Genomic DNA, 26,038 nt, shown 5'->3' with positions numbered 1-26,038 from the left:
GTGGCCATCCAACCTATGCTTTAGAGCTTTCTGGCAGCATAGCATCTCTTAAGGCAGCTCGTTCTGACATTAGATTAGTATGTTAGAAAGTTTTTTTTAAAAAAAATAGGATTGTGATACCTTTTTTGGTATAGATTCCACCCCACTGGTCTTAGTTCCTAAAATATAAATTGTCTGCCTAATAGATCATACAAATCCAACAACCAAGAAACATTAGTAATTGTCTTCTGTACTTTACTAAACACTTTTTTGTTTAATATATTTTTAAATTGTAAAGAAATTACAAGGAACTCCTAAAAAAATTTAATACAAAAATATTACAAGTTAGGACAATTAATCATTGAGATGACATTTAAGCAGCATGCAGAAAAAGTAGCATAGGGTTAACATTTCACTGATGACAAAGCACTTTAGGTACAGTAGAGAAAAGCACCATAAAACTACCATCTATAGTGTCTTTTCCTCCACTGTGTTTTTTCAAATGAATATATTGGTAAAACAGTAAACTTTGATCTGATCTGCTATGGATTATACTAGGTAATAAATCTAATTCATTGTAAAGTATAACTGAAATTAAAAATAATACCTTCTATTATTGTTCGAATTAATTTCAGCTTTCCCTCAAGTTTATAAGGATTCTAATCCTTAGGAATCCAACCCTTTTTGGAAAAGTATACAATGTGGGATATTATTAACAATCTATGCCATGCAATAAAAGATAACCCCTTGAAAATGAAAGCATGTCAGTTCTAACAACTGCAGTGGCTTATTTCTAGTAAAACATAAAACTATGCTTGCATTTATTTCTGTTTAATAAACAGGAAAAACAGAAGACCTGGAGAGTGTAAGTTCTTAAAAAATGAAAGAGAAAATATGCTCAATGATTCTTTTAAAAAAAGTCTCTAACTCTAAAGGAGTTGGTATTAATTAAAGCTAGAAGGTGTCTAGTTGTTTTTCTTATAAAGTTTGTAATAACAACTAGCTAAGAGAGAAAATGATTCAACTATAATTGGCTTGTTGTGAAGCCAAAAAAGGTCACTGAGGAAGCTGAGCCTCCTGTCCTAATCTTCAACACCTCTACACATTGTTTTGTGCTCAATCGTGTGGCTAAGCAAACAAATGTATCTAAGGTCTCTTTTAGTTTATGTGAAATAACGCCTTTTAAATACAATATTGATTTTTCAAAAGAATTAAAAATTACAATCCCTTAGCTGATTAGATGCTCTATTATACTTTAATAAAAATAGTAAATAACCCCTTCATTTAAAAAAATCTTATCTCCTGCAAGAAGTAGTAAAAATAGTAAAATTTGTAATTTTATTATGGGCTTACTTTAAAGTATATATCTTGGGAAACAATATGTTTATGAAAAACAGTGGTTTGGGTTCTGATGGCAGTTATAATCAGTAATACCAGTATGGGAGAGAATGAACATGTTATAGGTTATGAAGGCTAACTCGGAGCAAAAAGGTTTATTCTACAATAGAACACTGGAGAAATAAAAGCAATTAAAATGTAAACAAGAAACTGTAAACAAGAATACCATCCCTCTCTCTGGACTAGTAAATAGGCTATACAAACTACATAGATATCAAAGGTTTTATATATGTACACAGCCAACATAATATCAAAATATATTTTATTCTGGACCTCTTTCAGATCTGATTCAAATTACAGTTGTCAAAGCAATACAATGCAAAGGGGAACTGCAACAACAACAACAAAAAAAAATGTGCCTAGAAAGGATAAAAGGGTCACTGGGGACAAATCATTGTGATGTGGAACCAAAATACATCGTAAGTGTAATTAACATGGTCCAGGACAGCATAGAACATCTATATCAGTCTTCCTTATACAATAATCATGAAAACTGAACAATGAAGTTCTTTAACATGTACAAAAAACTGTCATGGGCTGGTTTACACTTTTACAACAGTTTTAAAGTTAACTGGATAACTAAAGAAATGATGCAGACATTTTAATCCAGTGCTATAGGTAGGCTCACAGAATTAGACCCAAAGGATTTGTAAAAATAAAAATGGAAACAGTATAGCTACAATGTCAAAGTCAGGAAAGAAGAAAATTTACTTCTGTATTCAAGGATTACAGAGCTACAAAATGCAGTCTGCGTTTTTGTTTGTAATGAGATGGATAAGTACATCAGACTAGATACAACATGCAGAATGTTTTCCTGAACTTATCCAGAAATTCCAAAGAAAACATCATGAAACAACTTACTTAAAAACAAAAATATATGCCCTAGTTAATTCACCCTGCTTCAACACTGTCAACGTAAAGGCAGAAATAAAGAAAGCTATCAATACCTCAGAACTACTGATATAAGACATCAAATTTCTAAATCAGTGTATTAAAAAAGTGAACACTTCCTCTTTTTTCTCTCTTCTACATTTAACTAGAATCATGTTTCAAAAAAACTGATATTAAATGTGACACTTCAGAGCTACTACTGGAAGGAGTAATTCGTAACTTCCCTACCCTCCTTCCATCCCTGCTGATTCAGGAGAGGGGGGAAAAAAACAAAGAAAATAAAACGAAAAACCAACCAGGGTCTCTTGTAGATTTGCTGCTATTCCACAAAATGTTGGCATTTGCTGCCATGCCACAATGTTGGTCCACTGAAATAGGATTTCTGCGGAAACTGTCAACAGTAATTCACCATATGCAAGTACCATCCTTAGCATGCGACAATAATCACAGGTTCTGTAGAAATGTACAATGTGCTTAAGATAATGAAAATTGTAGCACTGCATTTGAGATTTGTTTCTCTACTTATCTAGTAAAACTTGTCATTTTTGCTCACTTAAGTATGATCATTTGTGATTCCTTTAAATAGCAAAAATGCACAGTCCTCTTTAGGCCTCTACTCAATAATAGTTTACATCACTCTTAACAAAATCATTCTACATAAACAGATAGCTCCTTAAAAATAGTACTCTCTCATTAAATCTAATTTGACAGAAAGGAGTTTAAGGGAAAAAGGAGTGCTTTGTAAGTGAAAAAGTACAAATCTTTGGCCTTTCTCTTGACATTTTCTTATGTCAAAAAGCAAAAAACCTTCATGTAATTCAATCTAGTGATTACTTTTTGCACCATAATTTGTTTTTTACACCACAAAAGGAGGCACTTTCAGTATCTGTAAAAGGTATTTAATCCTAAAACATACTTACCTAGAGAATAATTAAAACAGAATTCAATACACTCTAACATCTATTAGGAAATTAAGAGTTACCACTTCTAAAAGTCATTTGAAAGTCAATGATGTTACCTGGTCAATGGCAGGAAATAGGAATTGGAACAAATATAAGAACTTATGGGATTTCCTACACGGAGGCAAAAAAAAAAAAAAAAAAAAAAAAGATATTCCTTTATGTTGTTTAAAAGTGGCAGCTGCTCTTTCTTTATTCCATTTTAATCAATGAGTATTCATTCAAGTTTTCTTTTCTATATTTCCTTGTAAGTTTCTTACAGTAGCTTATACAACAACAAATAGCATAGAAAAACTACTGGATTCAATTGATCATCAGGAATAAGTTCTCAGAAAAACACAGGCGGAAAAATAAGCAAGAATCCCAAATACAGAACTTTACAAGCTGTGAAACTTGGTCTCTTGCAATCATGTTACTGCTCAAATTAGAGACAATCTTATTTCTGTCTATTGGAGCAGCATCGTGGCACATCAGCAGGCAATGATGATGTTGAGAACAGCAGCAAAAATAAACAATCGTATGCTCATGAAGAACCCAAGCCTACAAAATGGATACCTTTCAGAAAAGTGTATACTTAAAAGACCCAAGACGTCAGGATAATAAAGCTCTGTATTTATAATCTTTTATATGTCCTATTGTGGCTACTATGCTTAAGTAAAATAGCTAAAGAAAAAAAAAAAAAAAAAAACGAAAAAAAAAAAACACCAGAAAAGATGACAATATAAAAATGTAGCTGTCTATTTTGGCAGCTATATTGCAGAATTTCTTGACTATCTTTTAATCAGCTGGGAAAAAGTCAATAACTGTATGCAAATGAATAAACTGTCCATATCAAAATACAAAAGTACTATCAATAATCACCGCTGACTTTCAGATTTAAATTCAGTGCAATTGACAAATGCATCGCTAAAGGAAAATGCAGCTTAAAAGATACTCAAAACATTTGTGTCTATTCCTGGGAGCACATTTTAAAATTATTGCACAGATTTTTTTTATTTTTATTTTTTTTAAACAGTAACAGAGGTCAACCACAGATGTGGACCTCCAGCAATAAAAGCAGGAATTCAAGTGCCAGATATTCAGCATATTAGGTTTCCTATGTAAGTCACATGGTAATATGTTCTAAATATCTCTAATGTGATCCAAAACCCTAAAAAGAGCTGGCACAAAACCATCGTGAATGACTGCCTCTCTGGATGTAAATTTTTAAAAATATTATTACAGTATCATAGTCCCCACTAACAACAACTGGGGTACATATAACAATGTATTGTGAAATTAAGTGTATCTATTCTCTTTACCAATAGCAAATGCTACCCTACCTTAGTAAAACGAAGACTTGCTTCAATCAATGCTGTTTTGTAAAAATAGCAAAGCAACAAATGCTGAAAATCAAAGCTGCATTACTTGGGTTAAATCAGTTTCTACCTAAACTTAGAACACAGGTTAAAATTTTAGTACTAAAAGGCCTCAAAATAATTAGTGACAGAAATAGTGTTATTAATTTGCTAAGCTCAACAATAAGCAATTCCTTAATTAAAATCTTTGAGATATAAATTTGATGACTATTCTCTTCAGAAATGACATACCTGGATTATGTTAATCATGACAAGCCTTATTAGTCACACATATAAACATGGCCTCATGCAATCATTTGTATATGTTACTCTAACTTGCATGAGCACAAGGTTTAATTTAATATCTATATCTTTAAGAAAATACTTGATATTATAAACAGAGTAAAAGACATGATATAGTAGTGATTACTGAAAAAAAAAATTAGCAGCTTAAATTGATCTATATTTGAAAAAACGTAGTCACAAGTACCACAAATGCAGAATCAGAGCAGCAGGAAGAAGGTTAGTGCAATTATATTTTCATAAAAAAAATTCTGAATCACTGCTATTTAAAAACACCTTGAAGCAAGTCTTTTGTTTGAGATTGTTTTTTAAACTAAGGTAGCAAACATTTTGCCATGTAATGGCAGTGTTATATGCCGTTATCTTGCTTTGTATAAAGAAAACAACATGAGAGATTTTTAATACTGGAGGTTGGTTACATTTACATATTTAAGCTTCTACACAGAATGATGGACACTTTGAGAAGCTAATCCTTATCCAGAAACATTTTAATCTCTTAAAAAACAAAGCAAAACAAACAAACAACAAAAAACCCAAAACTACTTTGCTCCTTTTCACAATAGTGCACACTTTTACCATAATTTAGTTATGGCTACAAAACATCAGAAGATTTTTTTTTTTTAATGTATCTTCTCTATGGTAATTTAAAAAAAAATTGTGCCCTTCTAGTCTTTAATTGGCAGAAATATGTCCCAAAAAAGAAACTATTGCATTTAAGCCACATCACCAAAAAACAAAACAGAAAAAAAAAAAAAAAAGCAAAACAAAAAAACAAAACCAACAGAGCATAATACCCTTTTACTGATGTGTCTTACAGATTGACATGACCAAAGTCATAGGTTTTCATTTAATTTCCAATTCCCCCTTCCACAACATGCACCAACTGAATATATGCTCTGGGAGCCATAAAATGTACCAAACATCTACCTCTTCAAAAGAATGCATTAAAATATTTTAAAGAATTTTTTGTTGTTTAAAAGGTGAAAAAAATATAAACAAGAAACTGATTCACTCCCTTACTTCATGCATCCATAATCTAAACCAAAAACAAAATTTTAAAGCAAGAACAAACTACTGCTGCAAGTTTCTGTAAGTCCATTTTCTCTGTACATACAAACTGCTCACTACTGAAGGGAAAAAAGAATATAATCCATGGTGTCTGCTGATTCAAAGGGGAGAAACAAGGCTGTCATTTAGTATCCAAAAACTGGTACATGTATGTTCTGCTTTTATAATGTATATTTTTCTCTCTTCTGTTTTTCATATCCAAAACTTCTAAATGCTATTTTAGGGGCACAGCAGATTAGATTCCAGCACTTGGTGAACAGAATTCACAAGCTGTGACAAAACTCTGTCATCTTCAGGGTGCAATTTTGTGTATATACACTTATGTATATATTTCTTTTAGATTTGGCTGTAGTGGACTGGCCATGGTTCAAGTGGGACTATAGCAGTACATGGGTCAGGGACAGTCATTTTGGCTATGTACACATTCATAGTCGGTCCATGGCTTCCAACTAGTAGCGCTATTTCCGAAGGTCTAATACACAAACCTGTAAGAAATTAGAATAATCAACCAGTGTATTCAGAATTTTATTGTACATTTTATGTTTAACTTTTCTATAGTACAATTTGAAATGTTTCTTAGTTCCAAGTTTATAAAATTGGTAAAGCATGATAATCATGGAAATGAGCGGTTAACTGACAGAAATTAGATTTAAGCAGGTCAAGAGAACAACCATGAGCTCAAACTATGGGGGAAGAACCATGGCTAGGATTTTTAATACTCTGTTGATTAAAAAGGTAGGAGAAAATGCTCAAAACAAGCATTTCCTATCTATTGGACCCTAATGAAAGATATCACGTATTATATTCAGCTACAGCGTCAGTAAATAGCTACCCCTTTCCCATCTTCTGTTACTTCTGCAGCTTTGGAAGCCATATTTGCATTGTTGTAAAGACTTGGCCAACCTCATTCTGAAAATCTTCCAGTATCACACATTCCTCAACACAGGAACCAACTACCTCTAGTCCTGCCTTCCCTGAGCTAAAAAAAAAACTCTTCTGTGAAGAGGAGAAGGAAGAAATACACATTAAAAATTTCAATCCTTCTCAGAATGTTACTCTGGTATACCTAATTTCATAAATGAAGGTTCACATTAAAAATAACTGTCCATTTCTAGATTATAAGGTACTCTTTTGGTAAGGACAGCCTAAATTTGGTTTACATTATTTAAATCCAACGCACATGAGAAGTTTACAGCCTCAGGAAAAAAAAAAATCAGTATCATACCTTAAAATTCATTTTGAAAAAAAAAAAAAAAAACAAAACTTTGGTATCACTAACAATAAGCTGCATTCTGATGTGAATACCCACCCACACCCTCTTTGGAAACACTTTACTATACTTACTGAACCATCTGATGCACTGGCTCCAACTTTGTCTCCTGCTGCATTCCAGCAAACTTCAAAAATTCCACCTGTTCCCCTATAGCTGTGAACTAGAGCACCTGTCTAAAAGAATGAAAAACAAAATCTTAAAAATCATAATACATATTATAATAAATCCAAATGCTGAAATAAAAATATTACATGGCCTTATTTCTAGCAATCAAAGGAGGGACTTAGCTTCAACTATACAAAATAAGTTCTGAAATTCTAGAAGTGTAATACGATCCCTTTATAAAAAGATGATACCAGCCTGTTCTCAAAAGATTACTCACACACATATTCAGTTTCTCCAGTGTTGATAACCATTCTTGGCTAAGGTATCTGGTCTCTTTGACATAGCCAGCAATAGCTAGAAGTAAACATTCAGTCTATCAAATAAGTTTTTGTTGTTGCTAAATGACACATGAGTCTAGCTAACATGTAAAGAAACAAAATAAATTCAGAATTTGACAGAACTTCTTAAAGAGAAGTATAACAAACTAATAAAGATAATTCCAGTGTAAGTCTGTTATTCACTCTATATTTACTGACCAGTTCCTAAGCTAGGGGATTATAAAAAAAGCTAAAATAATGTATGTACATTCCTTTTTTATTTTTTTGGACAGAGTCTTGTTCTGTTACCCAGGCTGGATGCAGTTGTGCAATCATAGCTCATCGCACCTTCTAACTCCTGGGCTAGAGTGATCTTCCCGCCTCCACCTCCTGAGTAGCTAGGATTACAGGTGCATGCCACCATGCCCAGCTGATTTTTAAAAAAATTATTTGTAGAGACAAGGTCTGACCGTGTTGCCCAGGCTCAAGCAATTCACCCACCCAAGCCTCCCAAAATGTTGGGATTATAAGCATGCACCACAGTTCCCAGCCAGATATGTACACTATTCTTGAAAGATGTTGTAAGTTTAAACAAAAAACACAGGCAGGAATACTAACAATGTCATCATTAATTAAGCTGAATCATAAATGTAACAAAGTTATTTTATTATTCAGCTGCCACTGAAGAATTAAAACTCAGTACAAAAACATATTCTTCTATGAAACCAGTCAACATAGCAGGACAAAGATCAGAGGTCCTGTTGTGAAAACTCAAAAATGTGCTTCAGGTGTTCTGCCCCGACAAATCAGAAAAGTGACCTCTGCAGCTTTATGGTAACCTGAAGTCAAGCTAGAGGTGGTAGATCTACGTAAAACAACATGGCAACAAATCATGCACCTTGCAAATATCTCCCATTCAGCCTATCCAAGATGACAACTAAGCTGGAAGAATGTTTGACCAAGTTTTCCTCTTCAAATTTAGCCTGGTAACATGGCACAAATCACAGAATCACAGATGCACTGGTACTGACACATTGCTACCGATTATCAGGCTGGGAAGGCCCAACTGCTTTGTTTACTTAAAATTTCTCATAATTTATGAGATTAAGTTCAAGTATAGCAGGCTTTAAATATCTACGTTAATGAGAAGAGAAAAAAGTAGAAACAACAAAATCTAAAGTTTGCTGAGGTATAAAAAAAAATAAAATCTATAGTCAACCTACAGACATTCAATCTATAGTCAACTTGAGATGAAAAAAACAAACAACTTTCTTTTAAAAGCACTTACCAATCTCTAAGCTTGAACTGGGCTATAATGAACCAAAACATTATGGTCAACAAGGCAGAGCTAAGACATTTAAAAAGGCCAATGGCTTGGATCATCGGCATCTACCTCAAATTTGTATGTATGCTGGCACAAGACTTCTACAATTTACTCATCAAATGCTTAGGCAATTCATCATGCAAGAAAGGGGAAAACAAAAAACCTAGATGTATATATAACAATAGGATAATAACTTTCTCCTGCACTGAAAATCCACTATTTTACTATTTTCAAACTTTGAAAAAGAAAGACTTTTGGTACACAATAGTGAAAACAAAATAGTATCAACAGTTGGTCAAATGCCCTTAAATGTCTTGTTGTATGTTCCATTAGCACTCTACAGTTCTATGCCCAAATTTCATTAAAATTGATTTTGTCACAACGGACTAAATGAGTTCACTGAAAATGTTCTAAATGTGAGCAACACCTAGTATATAAAAGGAATATATTTTTTAAAAGAGGTCATTCACAGTAACATAAAAACCATAAGGTACCTCAAAACACATTAGGAAAAAAAGATCCTCAGAGAAATTATAAAACTTCACTGAAGGAATAAAAGACAAATAAATGGAGGTATAACATATTTATGGGTGATAAAACTCAGTAACAATTTTCCCTAATTTCACCTATAAATTCAAGGCACTTATAAACAAAACCCAAAATTGTATGCTGTTTTGGAAATACGGATGACTAAAGTGGCAAGAACAGAAAAAGTTTTGAAGAACAATAACAAGAGGGATTTATAAAGTGAGAATTGTTAAAACTGTGCTATTGATTCAGATAAGGCAAATATACAAATGGAATAACAAAGAAGGTATAAACAAATCGCATATACATGAACTGGGTGTATGAAATAAGTGGCATTATGAAAACAGAAAGGGGACAATGAATGGTGCTAAGACAACTGACTGCCCAAATGGAAATATCTGTACCTCACACCATATATAAAAATCAGTTCCAAAGGGGCTAAAAACATTAATGTAAAGGAATAAAACTTAGATACTTCATGAAAAAATATCAGACCTCAGTGATATCTCTAAGGAAAAATGAATTAAGCTATTAAAAAAAAAAAAAAGCCATCAAAAAAGAAAGATCCAGCCAGGCACAAGGCATATGCCTGCAGACCCAGTAGACACAGGATGCTGAGGTGAAACATCTCTTGAGCTCAGGAGTCCAGCCTGGGTAACACAGCAAGACCCCCATCTCTAAAAACAATTAATTTTAAAAAGATAAAGATGAATAGCATCTAAACATTAACATTAAAAACTTCCACATGATCTGCGCATGGTGCCTCATGCCTGTAATCCCAGGATTACTTTGGAAGGTCAAGGCAGGTGGCTTCCTTGAGCCTAGGGGGTTGAGGCCAGACTGGGCAACATGGCGAAATCTGGTCTCTACAAAAAAAATACAAAAATTAGCTGGGTGTGGTGGCATGCACCTGTTATCCCAGCTACTTGAAAGGCTGGTGTGGGAGGATTACCTGAGCCCATGAAGGTCAAGGCTGCAGCGAGCCTTGATCTGCCACTGCATTCCAGCCTAGGTGACAGTGTGAGACCCTATCTCAAGAGAAAACAAAACAACAACCAAAAAACCCCACAAACCATGTACATGATAACACTCCACATGAAGAAAATGAAAGAAGGTGGTACTGGGAGATCACTGAAATCCATATGACCAGGAAGGATTAGTACCCAGAATGCATAATGAACACTAATCAGTATAGAATATAAAAAAATTGAAAAACGGTGGTGGTGGCGAATTAAAATGCTGAAGTCCAGCTGTATAACTATTTGAAAAGATATTTAAACTCATTGATAATCAAGAAAATGCAATTTAAAAAAAAAATGCTTCATATCCATGTAATTGGAAAAATGTTTACCAGTCTGATAACCTAAGGATAAAGGAAAATGGGAAATCCTAAATATTGTAATTAGAAGTGTAAATGGGTGTATGCACATTGAAGAGCAGTTTGGCACAAGCACATAAATATACCCTATGGGCCATGATTTCCACTTACAGGATATGCCATGCACCGGTGTGTGTATGTGTATACACACATATATAAAAGCATTCTCATAAAAGAAACTTTCATTCATGTGCACAAGGAAACGTGTAAAGATGTTTCAGCAATGCTGTATATTTTCAAATCCCCCAATAGGAAATTAAATTTGAAAATTAATATATTCATATTATGAATAGATTAATATATTAATTATATATTATATAATATATTCATAACATGTATATATTAATGAATATATTAATGTATTGTAAATAATATATAATGAATACATTAATATATTCATATAACACTCTGGAATTGTCTAAATAAATCATCATTCTAGAAATACAAGTATTAATGTGATAGTTCAAAAAAGTGGTAAAAAACACTAGCTTGAAAAGATACACAATAGAAAATTCACAGCAGCATGATTAATTACAATTTTACCACAGAAAATAGTAGTATATATCATTTATCATGGGAATGACAGGCACTCTCTTCAGGATTGCTATAGCCTCTAGGAAGGAAGAGGAAAATGGAGATGAACACTTTATCTGTATCTACAACATTTTATCAGGTAAAAATAGGAAGGAAGAGATTTACAACACTGTGGCAACATGTTCTTATCAATTAAATCTGAGCAGTAGGCATATAAGTGTTATATTATTTTCTGTTTGAAATGTATAATTATTAAAAGTGAGAATCAACAAATACTAACTTGAAAATATGTCGAAATTATATTATTTAGATTTAGATTCACTTTCACCAGCTCTGTAACTGTTGTTCAGTTTAAAAAGTTTAGCTGGGTGAGGCCGGGTGCAGTGGCTCATGCCTGTAATCCCAGCACACTGGGAGGACGAGGCAGGTGGATCATCTGAGGTCAGGAGTTCAGGACCAGTCTGGCCAACATGGTGAAACCCCATCTCTACTAAAAATACCAAAACTAGCTGGGTGTGGTGGCAGATGCCTATAATCCCAGCTACTCATGGGGCTGAGGCAGGAGAATCGCTGGAACCCAGGAGGCGGAGGTTGCAGTGAGCCGAGATCGCGCCATCACACTCCAGCCTGGGGGACAAGAGCGAGACTTCATATTTTAAAAAAAAAAAAAAAGGTTAGTTGGGTGCATGATTAGTGTCTTCCCACAAACACAAAGTTAAACTAAAATTTAGGAAAGAGTTTTTAAAGCATATATATCATAGTTACAGAATATATCCAACACAGGCATATATTCATGAAGACAGAAAATATGGGAGTAGAGGTAAGGAAGTAATAATAAAAATTAAAGCAAAACATTTTTATTTAATTATTTTTAATTTTTTTTTTTAGACAGGGTCTCACTCTGTTGCCCAGGCTGGAGTGTAGTGGTGCGATCTTGGCCCACTGCAACCCCCACCTCTGGGTTCAAGCGATTCTCCTGCCTCAACCTCCCGAGTACCTGAGACTACTGTGTCATTAGGCCTGGCTAATTTTTGTAGTTTTAGGAGAGATGGGGTTTCACCATGTTGACCAGCTGGTCTTGAACGCCTGACCTCAAGAGAACTGCCCACCTTGGCCTCCCAAAGTGCTGGGATTACAGGTGTGAGCCAACATATGCAGCCTAAAATTTTATTAGAAGCCCCAGCATAGTGGCTCATTCCTGTAATCCCAGCACTTTGGGAAGCTGAGGTGGGAGGATCCCTTGGGCCCAGGAGTTCAGGGCCAGCCCCGGCAACATAGAAAGATCCTGTCTCTATTTAAAGAAAAACAAAAATAAATATTTAAAAATTGTATTAAAATGTAATGTAAGATTCAGGCTTAATAATCATTTGTTCAACTAGCAAAAGTCTTGCAACCACATTACAAAGGGTTTAGTTTTTAGTCCGTAAAGTTCTGCTAGAAATCAAAGACAATGAATAACCCAGTTGAAAAGAATGGAAAAAAACATGGTCAGTCACAGAAAAATTAACAAGTATGCTTAAATACATAAAAAAAAATTCCTAATGTCATTCTTAAGAAAATGCAAATTTAAAACTATGCTGAAATACCATTTATCACCAAAGGATAGAACTGTGAGGTGAAACATTATTTTATATTGTCAGTGGTAGTGTAAAATGAAAAAAGCACAATGCTTTTATTCATAAAAAGAAGTTAGGAAAAAATAAAAACTAAGAAAAATTGTTACCAGCAGGAGAGGAAGACAGAAATGGGAACAAAGTTTCTCAGTGTATACCCTTTATATAAGGTTTGAGGTTTATTCTGAACTGTACGAATGTATAACATAATTTTAAAATCTTCAAAATAAGTTATGAAAATTAATTAGTGAGATGAACTATGGTGGCGGACACCTACACAAAGAGAAATAGACCATAATAACTTATTATGTGTGCACTACATCTAATAAAGATCTGATAACTGAAAGGAGGGGTGAGTCCAGTGACTGCTATTAAAAAAGTACAGTACATAGAGCATAAAAACTGAAACACTGAGAAGATTTTAAAAATTGAAAGCAACAGGCTGTTTTCTCCACTTTTAAGAATCTCTCAAACACTATACATACTACCTGAAAAGGTAACGTAGCTGTAAGTTTCTTTCTTATAAATTATTGCATTCAGCCACAAAATCTGGTCCTTTGATGTTTACTGCTCATATATAGCTCCTTCAGAGACAACTATTTTGAAAAATAAAATCTGTCATTTATGTAAATAAATACATCCTAAACATTCACATTTGATATCTACAAAACTGTTGGAAAAAAACAAAAGAATACAATAATAAATAATAAAACAAACGATCTAAATCCATTTCAAAATTCCGGTCTCCATAAAGACATAACTTCAATTGGTTTCTATCTTACTCTAAAACCAAGAATTCAATTAATGCCACAAGAGGAATGACAAGCAAATGGTGGGGGAAAGTGTATAGGCAAATGTTTCTACCTAAATTCAAGAGTACCTGACCATTTAAATAATGGAGACATACCTGTGTGTTCCAGATGTGTACACATTTGTCAAAAGAACCACTTGCCAGATACCTGCCATCAGGACTGAAAGCTACACTGTACACAGGCTCTTGGTGTTTTGTCAAGGTATGGATGCAGATCCCTCGGTCTACATCCCACAACCTAACAGTAGAATCAAAGGATGCACTGAAAAGGGAGGGAAAGAAAGTTAATTTATAAGTAAGGAAATACTCCTCCAGCCTTGCCTCCACCCCAACCTCCATATTCAGCCACATCTAAAATAGCCAAAATTCTTTATGAGAAGCAGACCGATTGGACTGTTGGGAAGAATATTCTGTGAGCTTCAAATCAGTGACAAGAAAATAATAAATAAATGAAATTCAGAAAGAAGAGCAAGTGTTCTAGAAATTAAAAGCTAAACAAGGAAAAAAAAACAAAAAACAAAAACAAAAAAAAACCCTTAAAGGAATCTCCCAAGTCAGGAGTAGAAAACATAAATGTGTTCATTTACTGTATTCCTTTTCTCTCTAAATAATCCCTGTTTCGCATGGTTTTGAACACTGAAGTGACCACAGTTTTCCGTTTGTCTTTTTTCTAAAGATACTAAAGACACTTTATTTTGCTATGCCTCAATTGCTTGGATTTTCATCAATATTTGGTATCAGTCAATATTTGATTATTTCAATATAAAATGTCATTATAACTTGAAATAATAAAACCCAGTGTTTAAAGATTCCCCTTAAGGAACCAACGTAGTGCCCATCAGCTAACAAGTGGATAAAGAAAATGTGGTATACCTACACAATAGAATACTACTTAGCCATAAAAAGGAATGAAATATTGTCTTTTGCAGCAACTTGGATAGAGCTAGAGGCCATCATTCTAAGTGAAATAACTCGGGAATGGAAAATCAAATATCATGTTCTGACTTGTAAGTGGGAGCTAAGCTATGAGGATGCAAAGGTATAAGAATGATATAATGAATTTTGTGGACTGGAGGTAGGGGTAGGGAGATTGAGAGAGAGGTGAGGGATAAAAGACTACACACTGGGTACACTACACTCCTTGCAAAACCAGTGCACTAAAATCTCAGAAATCACCACTAAAGAATTTATTCTTGTAGCCCAAAACCACCTGTACACCAAAAACTACTGCAATTAGGAAAAAAAAAAGTTTCCACTTGATGAAACCTTCCCTAAATTTCTGTCATATTTATTAGAAGTTGTATTTGTAGAAAACTCATAAAAGGAGGAATAAAACAGAAGTATCACCTTGCTAACATAAGGTTGGCATTTGGATTATTAGTTCCTGGTCCTGTTGGACTCCATTTGATAGTATAAATTTCTTTATTATGTGCTTGCAAATCATGGACACAATTGTCTTGTTTCATACTCCATATCTAAACAAAAAAGAAAAACGTATATAATTATTTTTCCATACAATTAGTACCTTAAAATATTACCTTGACACTTAAAATATTATATGGACAGTCTAAAATATGAGTGATATAACCAGAACGATGATAGAAAAGAGTATTTACAAAGAAACTGAAATGCAATAGAATATATTTAATATTTGCATCTCTGTTAAAAAAAAAAAAAAGTTAGCTTTAAGCCCTTTAAAAATATTCACTATTATGAAGTTTGAAGACTGAATTAACTATAGTTGTTCTGAGATTACTTTGGATAAGGTAAAAATCCTAAAATGCTGAAGGTCCAGTTTTTACACTGTCCTTTAAGTAAAAGATCTACATCATAAACTGCTCTTAGAATTCTAGAATCAGGAAAATTTCACAATGGAGAACTGAAAATAAATAACCAACTTACAAATAATGATGACTCACAGAGAACCATAAAAAGTAACATAGGAAATAAAGTTCAAATGAAAAGACGAAAAGTAGGGAAAAAAAGTAGACAAAAGTAGTCAAAGTAGAGAATAAGCCTTTCCTGAGATGAAAATATGCCTATGTATATAGATTTCAAGTGTCTATTATTTTTGAGCAAAAATTAATAGAAATCAACATGAAGAGTATTTCTGAAAAAAAAAAAAAATCACTCAATAAAGACATGGTAGGTCCTACAGTATCTCCTTAACACAAACACATACAACACCCCAAACCCAAGGGCCAACCAAGAAAACAATTAGCTCAACTTTACATTTCCGTGACATGACCATTACAAGATAATGAAGCATCACAGTGTTTTGGTGTATTTACGACCCCAAGTAAAATAAATCTGAACGACATGTTTTCAGAACTGATTTCATTCGATCTAATTGATGGAATTTGATACTGTAGCCACTCTCAACTCTTACCTCCCTTGAAATAATTTTCTCTACGTACTTTCTTTTTCCACTTGTCATTCCTTCTCAGTTTCCTTTGGAAAGCTCATTCCTCTTGATTTGGTGATTTAAGTTTCTGAAGACTTACTCTTTTAGCTCCCCTCTTTTCTCAGTCTCTGCACTACCCACACAGTTTTGTCCCTGCCCCAATTTTTTTTTTTTTTTTGGAGATCAAGTCTCACTCTGTTGCCCAGAACTATCTTGGCTCGCAGCAACCTCCGTCCCCCAGGTTCACGTGATTCTTCTGCCTCAGTCTCCCAAGTAGCTGGGATTACAGGCGCCTGCCACCATGCTTGGCTAAATTTGGTATTTTCGCAGAGATGGCGTTTCACCATGTTGACCAACCTGGTCTTGAGCTCCTGACCTCAGGTGAACCACCCACCTCGGCCTCCCAAAGTGCTTTAATTATAGGTATGAGCTGTGGCAACGTGCCTCTCATGGGGGTACCAGCTGCTGGGGTCCCGGCAGACCCTGAACCAGCGATGGATAAATAAAGTACACTAACACACAGATACTCTGTTTTGCCAGTCCAGCTGAGGGTGTCTGAGCCACTTATAGACTCCCTGGAGAGTTCTGTGAACAGTTGCAACCATGGCCCTGATCAGCTGGTGAGACTCGCATTTATTCAGTAAGATTAATTCATACAGGCTTGAGTCAACACCATTGGAGGGTAACTGACATTGGGGACTTCCCAAGTAAAACGCACTTAAGCACCCACGGTACATCAAAGCTTAGTCTTAATATTATATAAGTAAACAAGCTAGCTAGGTAAACTAGTCTGCCTTTCTTTATTACTACTTTAATTTGTTTAACTCAAGGTAAAGGAACCAGGCTGCATTCAACCAGATCGATTACTGAAGTTACTTCTCGGCCTTCCAAGAAGATTTGTGTCTATTTCTATAACTGTCTCTAATATTTTTCCCACCAGACTGATTGAACCCCAACAGTGAGCCACCAGGCCCAGCCATGCCCAAGGATTTTAACGACCACCTATCTGCTAAGAATTCCCAGTTTTTAATCTTGAGCTTACAGTTCTCCAAGCATCAGTCCCACTTATCTCCTCCACTCACATGACTCATCGTCACCTCATTCCATCTGGCATTCCCTCTCCTCAGAAAACAGCCCATTACACATTATTCATCCACCCTAGTTTTTGCTTTAAAATCCTTCATGACCTTTAAACATTCTTAGGATGAAGAAAAACTCTTGACAATTTCTAGCTTTAACTTTTCTCCACCTTCAACTCAATATGTGGCACAAGGCCCTCTGGACATTACCCTTCTGTCATTTCCTCATATGTGTCACACACAATTTCAGAATAAATTTTTTCATGTTGTAAGCATTAATGCGTGTACATATAAGGAAAAGCCAAAGATGAAAGCATTAAGAAAAGTATTACTATTAGCAATTTTGTAAGGGAGCCCAGACTTAAGAATTGTCTAACTAAAAACATAGCAGATACTTAAGGGAGAAAACCTCACAAGCTTCCCAAGGATAAATTTAATCTGTTCATGGTAGCAGGAAAAGCAGTTTTCCCTCAAGATTTTCGTATCTGTAAGTGCCATCACATCTGCAGTCCTTGGTACTGCAAAGTCAAGGATAAAACTGTTTTCAGTAGAAGATTACCTGTTGCAGGAGAGGGCTTAAAGCTTCATTTATTTTGGAAATAAGTATTAGGTTGTTCTTTACCTCAAAATGCTTTTTTCCCCAACTGAGGAATCTGGTGTGCTTAGATCTGCTTAGGTGCAAGACAGCAGTTTTGCTTTTAGTCATACAACAAGAAAAACAGATCCATGTTGAGATGTGGATGCTCGTATGTCAACTAAGCTCCCTCACTGAGAGATTCTCTGCTATATATCAGTTTTCCAGCAATGGTAATATATATTCATACCACAGCAAAATCAAATTAATACAACGCAAAGAAGTTCAATCAAATCCACGAATGCTACAAAGATCTTGAGTACTTATTAGTCAAATCTTTACATATGCAAATAAATTTAATTGCAAATAACCTCTAATTGCATCAACATATGACTTTCTAATGGTGAAGACAATTTATAGCACGACCTTTCTTACTATTGGTGATGGCTAATTTTATATGTCTTCTTGACTGAGTCACAGGGTACGGGTATTTGGTTAGACATTATTTCCGGCCGTGTCTGAGGGTACTTCCAGTGGAGACAAGCTAACTTAGCTGACTGAGAAAAGCAGACTGCCGCCCTCCCCAATGTGGGGGTGGGGTGGGCGGCATCACTCAGTCCAGTGAGGCTCTAAACAGAACAAAAACGCCAAGGAAGCGAGAATTCTCTGCCTCAGCCTGACTGTTGAGTTGGTATACTGGTCTTCTGCTCTTGGACTGGGACTTACACCATTGGCACTCCTTCTCTGGCTATGGAACCATACCTCCATCTTTCATGGTCTCCAGCTTGTAGACAGCAGACTGTGGGACTTCTCAGCCTCCATAATTTCTCACAGTAAATAATTTCTCACATAAATTTTTCTCACATAATAAAAATTTCTCACATAATTTCTCACAGTAAATCTCTCATCCATCCATCTATCCACATACCCACCCATCCATCCATCCATCCATCCATCCATCCATCCATCCATCCATCTTCTTATTGGTTCTGTCTCTCTGGAGAACCCTAACTAACAGGGTATCATAAAAGTCCCATTGTATCATAAGCCATCATTTTAATATAATTTGCTACATTCAAATAGTTTTATGTATTTCAGAAAAGAAAGTATAAAACTTAAAAACCAATGGTTAGCCATTTAAAATGTCGGAGTTTTCATCCAGACATAAACACTCAATGTAAGAGACACATTCTAAATGATCTTAAAACAGTCAGAGCAATCATAGTGTGTGACACCCCATCCCATTTCTCCCTACTAAGCAAATTACCTTTAAAGTCATGTCATCAGAACAGGAGGCCAGGAGATTGCCAGTTGGGTCCCATTTGATAGCATTTACTTCATTCTAAAAATAACAGCAAATATTCACATTTTCATTGTATAGACTGGGTAGCTATTTGAACATTAAACATACATACTTTAAAACTATGTATGTTTTAAAAACTATTCTGAAACGTTACTTGTTAACCACGACCACTTTAACGTGGAAAAAAGGTTCCTTACCGTATGTCCTTGGAATGTTTTAATAGGTCTGTCTTGTCCTAATTTACAGACATGAATGCACATATCTGTACTACAAGAAGCAAAGGTGTTGTTGCTCTGCCAATCAACATCCAATGCTGGTGCTGCAAAAGAACAAATGTAAGGTTTGCATTTATTCCACATGTACTAAAATCCAAGAGTTTTAGCTTTGAACCATTGTTGACTAATAAAATACACTAATAGGCACTTAAACATTTTACTTTATACTTTTTAAGATATTAAGAAAAAATTAAAATAAAGGTATCTATATATAACAGTATTAACAAATTTCATTTTAGTTATTTCTAGGTGAGGCAGGCCCTAAAAGAAAGTACACTGGCCTAGTAACTGGGAGATGAAGGTCCCTGAGAGCTGGCTCCGTAAATTACTAGCACTGGGTCTTGGGTTCTCTTTTATAAAATGATAAAATTAAACGTGAAGATATCATGCTTTTCATTTCTAAAATCTGTGAGTGCTCAATGGACAAGAAGCCTCGGTTGTGTCACTGCCTAATTAGTGGACACAAGCAAGTCACTTAACCTCTTATGATACATCCTCATCTAGAGTGAGGATTAACACACAAGTTGAGTACCCCAATCTGAATATTCAAAATCCACAATGCTGCAAAATCTCCACCTTTTTGAATGCTAGTATGACGCCACAAGTGGAAAATTCCACACATTAAATACTTAATACAAACTTTACTTCATGCACAGAACTAGTGAAAATACTATATAATGATACCATCTGGCTATAAGGTGTATGTAAAACATAAATTAATTTCATGTTCAGACTTGGGTCCCATCCCCAAGATATTGCCTTATGTATATGCAAATATTCCAAAATCAGAAAAAAAATAAATAAAAAGTGCAACACAATCATGGTCCCAAACACTTAGATAAGGGATACTAAACTTGTACTATCTTTATCCTTAGTACACATGGTGAAGACCAGGTGAGGTAATGTATGTGGAAGTACTTTGTAAATTACAAGAGTCAGACAAGTGTTATACTGAATATGTATCATTCCCATTATTATCTACTCAACTAACAAATGGAATACGGCATATGATTTCCAAATAATTTTCTTCTAAGCAACTTTTGTCAAACACCTGTTAAAAGCAAATGCCCCTTAAAATCAATGAATTTAAAACCTCCAAAGCCCCAAACCAGGCTCGCATTTAATACTTTGCCCGAGTTTAGCTCTGAAATTATTGAACATCCTTTTCCCCTGCTGCAAGGTGCAAAGGATCTCCGTAATTAGCAACACAGATTACGGTAATGATAGTGAGTAACTGGGTTAAGCGAGTAACTGGGTTAAGCAACAGAAGTATATCAAAGACACTGCATTTAAAGCAGGGGTTGGCAAACTATGGCACATGAGCCAAGAATGGCTTTTATATTGCAAGGGTGGAGGAGGGGATCAAAGGAAGACATACAAATGTGAAGTAAGATTTAAAAGTTCAGTGTCCATAAATAAGAGTTTTATTGAAACCCAGACAAATGCATTAAGTTGCATATTATCTATGGCTGCTTTTTCACTACAAGGGCAGAGCTGACTAGTGGCAACAGAGATCTTATGGCCTGCAATGTCTAAAATACTTTCAAGTCCTTTAGTGAAAGTTATCAACCCTAATTTAAAGAAAAAACTAAAGGAGAAAAACAAGAGGGTTAAAGTTGAGCTGTGTGGCCAGGTGTGACTCAGCACTTTGGGAGTGAAGGCAGGAGAATCACCTGAGCCCAGGTGTTTGAGAGCAGCCTGGGCAAGAGAGTGGGACCTCATTTCTAAAAAATAAAATAAAATAAAAAATTAAGCAGGTGTAGTGGGTCCATGCCTACAGTCCCAGCTATTGGAAGGCTGAGGCAGGAGGACTGCTTGACCCAGCTATTGGAAGGCTGAGGCAGGCTGCAGTGAGCCAGGACTGCACCACTGCACTCCAGCCTGGGCAACAGAGTAAGACTTTGTCTCAAAAAACAACAACAAAAAGTTTAGCTATGTATATTAATTAGTAGAAATACAAAGCATTTAATAAAGGAGATTAGAGATGTCTGTGGAAAGGGAAAACAAAGCCACAAACTCCCTCATTGCGTATATCCAAGTATAACAGTAACTGGCTATGTTAAAAATGAAACATAAACAGGTGCTTCAGCAGTTAAACTTATAAGCCAAGAGATATGTCATGCATAAGAACTTGTTAACTACGGATAGGAGAAGTAAAAAGAATGCAAAAAGAAGATTTAAAGCATTTAGAACTCAGAAAGGAAATTTTAATCAGAACTATACGGAGACTTTTTTAAAAAAAAGACAAAGGATAACAGGAAAGAGAAACTGATTTCATTGCCTGGCGAAAGACAAATCAGGTAAGCCCCAAATCTAAAAGTACTATGTACTAAAGAACAAAGAAGCTAATTGTAGTAATATGACCAGACATTAAAACAGTTTTGGGTATATTTCTATAATGAAAAACTAGGTATCAGGACACCACTTGGATTGAGTTAAGTTCATAAAGGAAATAGATTGGAAAGAAAATATTTAATGGGAACTTACTATGGAGGGTATATGAAATTTCGAATAACTATATTTAAAACATTTAACCCTCCCTCAGTCAACTTTTTAACAAACACAGTGCCATATGAAATTATTAACATAAATTCACCTTTTATACAAAATTTCAAATTATGAGAATTCCCAACAAAGTAAACACAATCAAAAACCACACTTCAGAGCTGTCAGGCTGAGTACGTTGTAAGCTGCACTTTTATACTAGTCATGAAGCAGCACTGCTTTAGCTGGTGTTTGGTTTTCCTGCCCATAAGCCTTTTTGCCTGTGCTGTGTACAATTCCCAGCTGAGTGCTTCACTGCTAAAGGCTGCCAGGGACAAACTTCACAGAACTGCCTTGCTCTGCTGCTGCGTCCTCCCTAGAAGACATGTATCCAAGCTGGTGTTGTGTATGTTTTGGGGAAGGAGGGAAGGAGGGGAGATCTAAAGACCTAGCATCCTTGGTTCAATGTAAGAAAAACGTGAGGTGCAAGCTCCCCTCTGCACCAGGCTGAGACTGGGCCTTTCTTCACCAGCGATCACTTCCTTCCTTGGCTTCTTCCCACTCCCCCATCCTGCTTCCCATATTTCTTCACTTATTTCTCCTAAGAGGTTTTCCGCAATAAGTCACGTCACTCAAATGTTTGGCACAGGGCCTGCCTTTTGGGAGAACCCAACCTAAATCAACTAGCAAACAAAAATATGTGCCAACTTTATCAGCATGATGTGTGAACTCTGCCTCTGTTTGTGTGTATCACCATTTCTGACAGCAATGTGGATGACTGTCCTGTTCATTTGGCAGTCAACTCTCATTCGTTCCTTTCTGTACTCTGCCCTGCTAGGATGAGAAACCCAGGAGGGCTATTGTAAGTTATTTCCCAGGTTCCTGTGCCTAGTGGTTTCCACGTGGGTTCATACAATGTAAGACATTGTCAGGAATTCAAAGTGAGGAGTCTAAAGTCAGGAGTAGTAAGACGACAGGCACGATTGCCATCATTTCAGACTGGGTGTTGAGTGTTGCCAGGCAGCCTATCCTCTACATCCCAGTCCCTACGGGACAATCACGTCCTGCCTTCTCCTCTAGAGTCTTAGACTTCCTTCAATTAGTCTCTGGGTTACCTCCTATTCCTTAGTTTTTCACTCTTCCCAACACCTTTGCAACTATTTCTTTGTATTAAATTCCCTTTCTTGGAGTGTCTGTATGATTTACACTCCATTTTCCTCCATGGAAGCTAATTCAGTAACTACTATGCACTTTCATTTTAACATTAAATGTTATTACTTAAAATACAATTCTAAAAATTTTAGTGTTTCTTTGGTAAATAATCTTTCTATTGTTAACAAGTGCAAAAAATGGGGAAGGGAAGGAAGCCTGAAAAATCTAATTGATTTAGAAGACAGTTAAAGATACACTAAAATGTTACTAAGAAGGCCAAATATCCGTCAGGATGTTCCAGAGGTGTTAATTTTATACAGGGCAGCCTGCAAAATGTTAGAGAGGAGGCTAAAATAAACAACAACAACAAAAAAACCAGCATTAAAACAAATAAGCTATTAGGTTCATAAAAAGAAAACAAAAAAAAAAACAAACTACATAACCAAATCAAGATTGTTGAGATGTAGGAAATGTTGCAACGTAAGCTGTGTGATTAATGCTTCTGTGATATGCCTGCCTCATAAAATACAGTGCTTACAGATTGATATAATCAAAGAACACATACCTCTTTATTTTATATTTATTCCTAAAATGAGTCTTGATAGTACAAGCTTTTTAGAAAGAAAGTTCTAACATTTAAAAAAAAAATTTTGTGTACCTGACAAGTGAGACAGGTGTGTTCACTAACAGCGGTCTCATTTTACACGTAAGAGGCTAAGAAAACTTAATTTTCCCAATTATACAATTTTTTAAAATCTTGGAGCTAAAGTTAAAATTTTTGTCTAATCCACCCCTGTTCTGATTTACTTTCATTAACCCATGTAGCCTCCGTAATTTTAAAAGAGAAGGAGTAAACCTATGAGCGAAGAAGGATGCATTTATTACTGACTTCATTTTTAAAAAGCTTTATTGACATATAATTCACATACCAATTCACCTGTTTAAAGTATACAATTCAATGGATTTTAATATATTATCAATTCATAAAATCTGTAGTCAAATATAAAACTTCCTAACTTAATTTTGATTTCTTCTTTGGCCCATGAGTTATTTAAAAGTGTGGGTTCCTGGGTATTTGGGCTCTTCCAGAGATGTTTCTAATACTGATTTCTAATTTAATTCCATTGTTGTTATAAATGTCATTTAGTTGGTCAAGTTACTAGATAATCTTCAAATCGTTTACAGACTTAATTCCTTCTTCCTGTCTTCTCATTCCATCAATTACTGAGAGAATATTGAAATATTCAACAGTAATTGGAAGCCCCGTAATTTCTATTTCCTTTGAAGCTCCATCATTTTTTGCTTCATACATTTTGAAAGTGTTATTAAATGCATTGTCATTTTAAAATGTTTTGAATTGACTGTTTAACATTGTATTAATAACCTCCTTTTTCCCTGTAAATCTTCTGAGCTTTGAAATCTAGTTTGTCTATTAACGTAGCCATTTCAGCTGTCTCTTGATTAGTGATGGCATGGTATACATTTTCACATCATTTTATTTTCAGTCTATTGATGTTTTTCTATTTGAAGTCTATTTTACATAGGCAGCATATAGTTGAGTCTTGCTTGTTGATTTAATCTCACAATCTCTGCCTTTTAATATTTAGGCCATTGAGACTTAATTTGCTTTGTCATAAGGTTACATTTAAATTTACTGTATTTCTGTTTATCTCTTCCGTTCTTCCTCTTTTTGTATTTCTACCTCCATCTGGATTAATTGGATATTTTTTATGATGACATTTTCTTCTCCTTTGGTGGGTTCTTACCTGTAATTCTTTATTTTTAGTGGTGGTTTCAGGATTTACAGTGCACACCTTTAACTGGTCACCATCTACCTTGAGGTGATATTTTAAATGGGCTAAATACTTCATTTTATTTTCTGCCCCTCTTCCCTACCTTTTTACCTAAGATTCTGACTACTTAGGTATTAGTCTGTCCAAAGTTGTATCACAACTCATTGATGCTCTGTCCCCACCCTCTTTTCCAGTCTATGTTCTCTGTTTTTGGATAGATTCTATGCAGCCTCCAAGGTCGTAAATCATTTCTTCTGCAGCATCAAATCTGTGGTTTATCCTATCGGGGCATTTTTCATCTCACATGTTGTTTTTGCCTCCAGAAGTTTAATGACATCTTCTGTGTCTCTACTTAGCTGTTTGAACATATGATACAATTAATCTTTGAATAATGTGAGGGTTAGGAGCACCAGCCCCCTGTGCAGTTGGAAATCTGCATATAGCTTTTTGAATCCCCAAAATCTTACCAACTAATAGCCAGCTGTTGATTAGATGCCTTACTGATAATATAAACAGTTGAATAAGATATATTTTGTATATTGCAGGAATTAAAAATTATGCAGAATGAATGAAGACAGACCAAAAAAGAGTATGTACTTTATGATTCCAATCATATAATGTAATCTAATCTCTGGGGATGGGAGAGAGGTATTACTAAGGGACAACAAGAAATGTCTGAAGGTTAACAGATATATTCATCATCCTGAGTGTGGTAATAGTTTCAATGGTGTATACATAGGTCAAAATACATCAAATTGTTCAAGTAAAATATATACAGTTCATTTTATGTCAACTGTACCTCAATAAAACTGTTTTTAAAAACAAAAGTATGGTAAGAAAGAATACGATGGGTAAACTGAAGCTTATTTATTCATAAAAATACTTTCATACTATGTACCTCATCAGGTTGTAGTCAGGACTAAAGGGGACAGAAAGAGCATCATCTCCAACACAAAGTTGGTACTAATCATATGGTACCCAGCAACAGTACCATAAACATACTTCAACTTTACATTACTCCTAGGATGTATGAGAAATTTTTATGATTAACAGCCAGAAGCCTGACAGAATTCTGAAAACTAGAAGCAAAGGTGAAAAGGAAGTACAAAATGTGAACAAAAATGTGTGTAAATGCTTATTCGAGTGGTGAGCGTTC

The 26,038-nt window shown here is 35.0% G+C and overlaps 1 protein-coding gene across 6 annotated transcripts in view; it reads right to left on the bottom strand.

Annotated features, from left to right (window-relative positions):
* Positions 1-230: 230 nt before the first annotated feature.
* Positions 231-26,038, bottom strand: part of TBL1XR1 (transducin beta like 1 X-linked receptor 1) — a 187,980-nt gene continuing 162,172 nt past the window's right edge. For 4 of the 6 annotated variants that reach the window (XM_025375091.1, XM_025375088.1, XM_025375090.1 and 1 more), the window contains 6 exons: positions 19,376-19,497; positions 19,143-19,217; positions 15,166-15,293; positions 13,915-14,080; positions 7,280-7,381; positions 231-6,420 (listed from right to left, as the gene is read on the bottom strand). In XM_025375091.1, coding sequence (XP_025230876.1) covers positions 6,394-6,420; positions 7,280-7,381; positions 13,915-14,080; positions 15,166-15,293; positions 19,143-19,217; positions 19,376-19,497 — 620 coding nt within the window. In that variant the 3' untranslated portion in view covers positions 231-6,393. The remainder of the gene's footprint in view (positions 6,421-7,279; positions 7,382-13,914; positions 14,081-15,165; positions 15,294-19,142; positions 19,218-19,375; positions 19,498-26,038) is intronic. The other 2 variants (XM_025375092.1, XM_025375089.1) reach the window with 1 other exon arrangement.

This window comes from Theropithecus gelada, chromosome 2, assembly GCF_003255815.1.
Source record: "Theropithecus gelada isolate Dixy chromosome 2, Tgel_1.0, whole genome shotgun sequence".
In the NCBI taxonomy this organism is placed as follows: Eukaryota; Metazoa; Chordata; class Mammalia; order Primates; family Cercopithecidae; genus Theropithecus; species Theropithecus gelada.
The sequence above is the reverse complement of the archived record's forward strand: the minus strand, read 5'-3'. Positions and strand labels throughout refer to the sequence as shown.